At 17.9% G+C, this 7702-nt stretch overlaps 1 protein-coding gene across 1 annotated transcript; it reads right to left on the bottom strand.

Moving 5' to 3' along the window:
- Positions 1-885: 885 nt before the first annotated feature.
- On the bottom strand, positions 886-5436 carry LOC128951552 (uncharacterized). Its single transcript, XM_054296799.1, has 11 exons — positions 5216-5436; positions 4614-4962; positions 4133-4247; positions 3946-4047; positions 3672-3833; positions 3475-3604; positions 3244-3347; positions 2875-3137; positions 1726-2274; positions 993-1348; positions 886-910 (listed from the first exon to the last, which is right to left on the bottom strand). The coding sequence occupies exons 1-11, from the start codon at positions 5434-5436 to the stop codon at positions 886-888; spliced, it is 2376 nt and encodes a 791-aa protein (XP_054152774.1).
- Between the last annotated feature and the right edge of the window lie 2266 nt (positions 5437-7702).

Below are 7702 nucleotides of genomic sequence, written 5' to 3'. Positions count from 1 at the left end.
ATAATGTTTATAAAAACAAATATTTAAAATAATCAATTTTTTAATGATATTCATATTATATTAATAATTTTTATGATTTAATTAATGTTCCAATCGATGCTCTATATTATAAACAAATAAAAAATATCTAATTTTACGATAATTAAGTTTTTAACAGTTAATTTTAAATAATTTATTCATAATAATTCAGTAATAATAACTATAGTTAATTAAATAAAAAACACACATTATATTATACACATTGGTTAAGTATAATATATATAATAATATTTATATATAGATATTTAGTATATATATATTGATATATATTTATAAATTATTTCATAACTAATAACAAATTGTACAATACTAATAATAATTTATTTTTAACATAAATTGTATTTTATTGACAAACTGTATTTTAATATAAGATTATATTTTAAATTGAAATATAATTATAATAATTATCTAATATGTTATATGTTTATGTGAAAAATTATTTTTTAGCTATCGTAATTATTAGTTACAACAAATTAAATCATAAAGTTAATAATTTTAAATATATATATATATATATTGTTAAGGTTTCTAAACACTTTAAATACTAAATCAAAATTTGTTTCATTTTTTTCAATAAATTGTTTTTTTTATTAATACAATGTTCTGAGTCGGAACAATATATTTTATTTCAAAATAAAATTTACAAATACACTTTAAAAAAATGTTTCAATAGTATAACTATAAATTAAATTAATACAAAAAATGTATTTTTTAGTGTTTAATTTTAAGTATTAAATATTGAAAATAGAATATTATCGAAAAAAAAATTTGATAAAAATAAATAAAATATATTATTTTTTAATTAAAATTTATCAATTAATATAATTTTTATAACAAAAGTTTATATTATTTGTATTTTCCAATCGATGATCTAATAATATTCAAATAGATTTTAGTTAAAAATTATTTATTAATTTAATTAATTATTTTTTAATACCCAAAAACATACATACCTTTTACTGCACTCTGGCTTCTCATATACATCATTGGGATCCGTTATCCGTATAGTACCACTGTATTGATACATATGGTTGTCCAGTCCAGTCAATCGACTGGTGCTCAACTGTTTAGTCCAAACACGTACACACCAGTCGGCCATATCTTGACAATCGTTGGGTACTACAGTCGACTGTCCAGTATTATAATATTTGGCCAGTATCTCCGGTTTATCATTAACTACCGGTTCCAGTGGACACAACAATGTGTATTTACCTAATAATTTTTGTGTGTACGACAAATTTATGGCACCTGTATGTTTGATTGATTGGGCAATTTCCATATTGGTATAATAGTATAACAGTGATGGTGGCTAATAATAATAGTATATATTTTTTTAATTATTATTAATAATATATATTAAAAAAATTATTACTATTTAATATTATGATATATCTGATAATATATGTGTTATTTAATAAAATAAATATATATTAATAATAAAATATTATTTATTTATTTTATTGGTTAAAACATATATTATTACATATAAAATCATAATATTAAATAGTAGTAAATTACTACTAGTAATAATATTATTATAATTGATACATTTAAAAAAAATAAAAATAACTAATTAATAACATAAAATTAATTATATGATACAATATATAATTAATTTTTTAATGTTATTAATTAGTTATTTTTTAAAATATTCTTATTTTAAAAAATTGAATTATAAATATATACCTCATTTGATTCAATTGTTTCAATTGAGTGTTCAATTTGATTAGTTTTAATACTATTAATATTATTATTAAATTTATTATCAACATCATGTACCAAATTTGACCAACTTTTACTACGTGTGCGCCTAATTAATGTTAGTTTATCATCATCATTACTACTACTACTACTACCCGGCCAATTGTAGACCATACCGGGTTCAACTAGTATAGTATCGGCGTACTGGTACATGGTGGTAGTAGTAGTAATTTTATTCAATTTACCCAGATCCAATTTGCCAACATCAACTACTATATAACAGTCGGTACTATTTATCTTAATATGACCGGGCATATTTTTATGCATACTAATAATTGATTGAGCAATGTTACTACTACTACTACTACTAGATCCATCAGCAGCTCCGGGAGCCATTGTGGTCATGTATATACCCGATAGATAGTCATCGTAGGCAGGACTCGGTCTAATATAACCTGATTTTTGGATCAGTTTAGCCGATTGTCGATCAGTATAATAGTATAGAAATAGTATCCGATTTATTGGCAATTGTTTCTAATATTAAAAAGTTGAGAAAATAATTAAAAATTTAATTAATAACTATAATAATTAATCCAAAATTTTTTTTATATATATAAATACAGATAACACTAATCATTAGAAAGCAAGTAAATATGTATAACTTTAATATAATTAGCAATTTGTATATTAAAAATTTTAAAAAAAACTTACTTACAGTTTTATATATATTAATACATTTATAACTATATATAACTGTATATATAAAACTGTAAATAAGTTTTATTTAGTGTTAAATTATTAATAAACAAATTGCAAATTATATGTTTAGTTATGATACTAAAGTCTGTTTAAAAAAAATTAAGTTGTTATGAATAGAAAATTAAAATAATTTTTTTTGCTTGAAAAAAAATATAATATTTCAATAAATAAAAATTTTATATTAAATATTGATGTTTTTAAAAATGTTCAGCAAATAATATAAAAAAAAATATTTATATATATAATACTTATTAGCTGTTAATTTAATAATTTAAAATCTATCATTAAAACTAAAATATAGAAATAGTTACATTAATTTTTTAAAAAATAAATTTAATATAATAACAAATTTTAATAGCAAAAAAATATATTTACTTTAGGAAATATCTCGCATTGTTGTTGTTGTTGTTGTTGTTGTTGTTGTTTATTATTAACATATTTATGATAATCTATGGGTATATCCATGTTATCGCTATCGACTAAATCCGATAGTTCACCAGTTTGTTGATATCTATAGTATTGATATAATATTAATTTTATCAAATGTTTTATATGATAGGATAGGCATTGATTTTCTAGTAATTGTTCAACAATTTCTATGCCATTTTCATTCAACAATAATGGACAATATCTTTGACCTAAAATAAATAATAAAAAAATAAATAAATAATATATAAATTTCAATTTTAAATATTAATAATTATTATATATTATATAATTTTTTATAAATAAATATATTTTTACTATTTATTCTAGTCAAATGTGCCAGGGTCCATACTGGCCAATACAACATTTCCAATTTATTAGGATCGCACATTTTCAGCAAGTTCAAAATTGGTTTTAACGATCTAGGTAACAAATTAAATATTTTTTTATAAATATAGATCATAAAACATTTTTTTAGTATTATTATTATTATTTATTTGTAAAAATTAAAAATATTTATTTATTTTCAATTAAATTTTTTAAACTTACTTGCAATTTAATTTTAATTGTTTTGTATTAATCTTCCATGATCCAATTGTTTTATTCAATTTGTATAACATTGAATCGCATTTATAACTATCAGGTAGATATTGTGACCAAAATTGATCGCCTAAACTAGCTATTAAAAATATAATGAAAATATATTATTATTTATAATAAATAAAAATAAAACTTATAATACAAACCAATATTAGTCAATATGATGGCCGAACTATAGCTAATAAACTGATAATTGAAATCAAGATTAGATACAAATGTATCGATTAGTTCCGGTTTCATAAGTTTATGGATAAGTTGCGGACATTCAGACACTTTCATTATAATTGATAACATTTTTATCATTAATTCTAATAATAATAAAAAAAAATAATATAAAAGGTTTATATACATAATAGGTTAATAATTTGAATTAAAATTATATTTTAAAAAACATTTTATTTTTTTAGGTTAGGTTTATACCTAAATTATTGGGAAACATATGCATGCAGCCAACAAATGTATCAAGGCCATTGTTATTAATAAATTGCTCAGTAAACATTGTATAACAACTATTACTTTCATCTAGGTGATAGAAAAAAAGTTGATTTTTTAAAAATTTCAAAAAATTAATTAATTTATACTAAAAACTAAATAAATAAATATTTACAAATAATTTTACAAATTGTACTCCATGAATTCAGCATAACATTGTCACATATATTTTGTTGTAATCTAGTTTGAATTAGTGCCAATAATTTTTTAATTTCATCAAATTTTTCTAGCTTTAAATTTTAAAAAATTAATTAAAAAAAATATATTAAATAAATGTTTTTTTTAAAATGTTGAGAAAATAATAAAAATTATTTATATAAATATATTATACATATTAGATGGTTAACGTTAATATTTTAAAATCTATAACATTAAAACTTAAATATTGAAATAACATTTTTTATATAAAAAAATATAATAAAACTGTAAATAATAATTTATTAAAAGTATTTTTAAATTTTCTAAAAAATGTCAATAATAAATTAGATGTTTGACTTAACTATGTTACTTGATATATATATATTTCTAAAATTAATTAACTTTTATTTTTAAAAAATAGAAAATTAATTTAATAAATTAATTATTTTGTAACTTACATCCATAGTATTCATATTATTTGAATTCAAAATGTGCATTGTTAATTTTTTAACCAAACTGAGCATGGAACAAATTTCAGTATTAGCCATACGATTCAATGCAATCAAACTGTTTACACAGTTATGTTGACTATTGTTGTCGGTATCGGTATTATTTGGTGTAGTAGTGGTGGTAGTGGTGGTGGCACTGGTGTTGGTATACCGACAATGACATTGGGGACAATCGACTACATTGTACGGACATTCCATAACATGTTTGGCCAGCATATGAACGGGAACTGTATGATGACAACCCTGGTCTCTATAGTCGCATGTGATTCGCAAATTGGATACTATGTTAACCAAAACTCTTTTGTATTTTTTAAATATAAAAAATAAAAATAAATAAAAATATTTTATAAAGTCATATATATAGAGCATATACATAGAGCACATACATATAAAAAAAATTATTTAAATGCAAACCAATACTCTATTGTATTTTTAAATAGAAAAAAAATAATATAAAAAATATATTTTTTAAAAATATTTAAATTAAAATATATATATAGAGATAGCATATACATAGTGCACATACAGATCAATAAAAAAATTATACAAACTTTGGTGGATAAGTTAGTTTATCCGCTGCAAGTAATTGTCTATCATAGGGACAGGTATGGTGATCCCGGAGCCAATCATTGATACAATCCGAGCAAAACAATTGTTGACAACATTGGGCGACCATTGGTTGGCATACAATGGCCTGACATATACAGCACATTAGTTCATCGGTTTGTTGTTTACTAATGTCTAAAAATCGGTCGCAATCATATCCAGGCATTTTTTTATTAAAAAATTACTTTATTTTAATTTTAAGTATTGTAGTTTAAATAAAAATAAAATTATTAAAAAAATCTGTAAATTAATAAATTAAATATAAATATTATTAATTAAATAATTTTATATTATATAACATTTTAATTAATTTATTAAACTTTACATTAAAATAATTTTAAATAGATTTATTAATTTTTTAAATAAATAATGACAATTTAATTTTAATAATATAACTAAAAAAATGTCACAAATAATATATTTTTATTATTTTGTTATCCACTTAAATAGTGAGTAATATATAAAACAATTTTTTATTTATTTATAACACGTATGAATAGTTTATTACAATAGCAACAGTGATAATAAATTATGCAATTATATTGATGTAATATAATGTTATATTATTTTTTTAATTGTAGATGAAATTTGTTTTTTAAATAACGTAATGCATTGATTAATAAAATGATTGCACATAAAAATATATATTTAAATAATTAAATATAAATAATTATTAATTAATAACATAATGATAATATTATTTTTTTAAAAATACAATCAATAAATTTTTATATGCAGTAACTACTTAATACTAATAATTCAAATTAATTTAAAAACTAATAAAACTATAAACTATTAAACAATAATTTTTTTACAGTTTTAGTTTATAACTCTGTGTTTATTTTGAAATCTCATAAGAAATATATGTATATTTCAGTTATTAAAATTTTGTATAAAATATTTAATATTTTTAAATCTAAACTAGAAATATAAATTTATATTATTATAAAGTTTTTATTTAAAAAAAAAGTTTTATTATACATATTATTATTAATTATTATTAATATAATCGAAATGTTTTTATTTCAAATATTATTTTTAAACATTATTTACATTAATATAAGTATCTGTTTAAAAAATACATTTGTTTATATTAATTATGTAATATTTGGTTAAATAGGTAGACTAAATTTTAATTAAAAAATTTAAAATAAGTGTACATTAATAAAATATTTATCAGTAAACTATATAATTAAGTTCATTTGTAAAGCAAACACTATAATATTTATATATAAATTATTATTAAAAGTAAAAATTTCAAAATATAATCAATTACAGTTTTTACTTTTTAATATTTATTTTTATTAATATTGTATTAATTTGTATTATATTGTAATAAAAAAAACTAATAATTATTAAATAAACTTAATATTAATATTACTTTTTACAAGATATTACATTTGTTATAAATATTAATAATAATAAAAAATCTTATTCAACATTTAAACACAAATTATAATTTTTAAACTTATAATAGTGAAAATTTAAAATTTTATTATTAATTAAAAAATAATAAAATGAATTAAATTTATGATAATAAAACTGAAATAGATATTTTATTAAAATTTATTCTTTTTTTAAATATATTAGTTTAAAATGTGTTAGTTTTATTATTTTTATTAAGAGATAAAAAATAATATGTTTATACTTATTATTAAAATTTAAGGTTATGTATAGTTTAAAATAATTTTTTTTTATTAAAACTAAAAATTAATATTAAATTTATTAACAGTCAATAATAATAAACAAATTATAAATCACTAAAATTAAACAAAAGTTATAACATTTAATAATATATTTAATAGTAAATGTTTAAATTCATTAAATTTTTAGTGTAATAAAATTTTATTTTTAAATATATTTTTAACATTTAAATAATAATAAATTTTATTAATTTAAAAACATTTTTTACACAACTTTGAAAACTATTATTAATAATTGCAATTAATATATTAGTAGTGTTTTTTATTTAAAATATTAAATTAATTTTTTTTAAATATATACATTCTAAAAATATAGTATAATACACTTACAATTTAATTATGTAATATTTGACTAAATAGTTTGACTAGATTTTAATAAAAAATTTAAAATAACTATACATAAATAAAAATATTTATCACTAAATTAAATAATTAATTAAGTCATTATATTCCTTAAGATCTCATAAATAAAAATATAAATTATTAGTGAAAATAAAAATTGTAAAATATATGTAATTACAGTTTAATATTTATATTTATTAATCTTGTATTTTTAAGATAACATGTAATTTTAAGACAGAATATTGAACAGTAGAATAAATCTAAATTAAAAATGTTTATAATTTATTGATAAATAAACTATAATTATTTGTAAATTGATTGAAAAAATATATACAGTATTGTTAACAAACAGATTCTAGATTCTAGAATATGAAAAATTAAAACTAA

Source organism: Oppia nitens, unplaced genomic scaffold (assembly GCF_028296485.1).
Source record: "Oppia nitens isolate AA-2021 unplaced genomic scaffold, nextdenovo-longstitch-racon4-pilon3 scaffold1_pilon_pilon_pilon, whole genome shotgun sequence".
In the NCBI taxonomy this organism is placed as follows: Eukaryota; Metazoa; Arthropoda; class Arachnida; order Sarcoptiformes; family Oppiidae; genus Oppia; species Oppia nitens.
The sequence above is the reverse complement of the archived record's forward strand: the minus strand, read 5'-3'. Positions and strand labels throughout refer to the sequence as shown.

What these genes read in the sequence shown, in the direction of transcription:
- LOC128951552 (XM_054296799.1), bottom strand. Translation starts at nt 5,436, where the DNA reads ATGCCTGGATATGATTGCGACCGATTTTTAGACATTAGTAAACAACAA. An exon ending in TATGTTTCCCAATAATTTAG is followed by an intron (nt 3,834 to 3,945) that starts GTATAAACCTAA and finishes TATTATTATTAG; the next exon opens with AATTAATGATAAAAATGTTA. An exon ending in CAATTAAAATTAAATTGCAA is followed by an intron (nt 3,348 to 3,474) that starts GTAAGTTTAAAA and finishes TTTGTTACCTAG; the next exon opens with ATCGTTAAAACCAATTTTGA.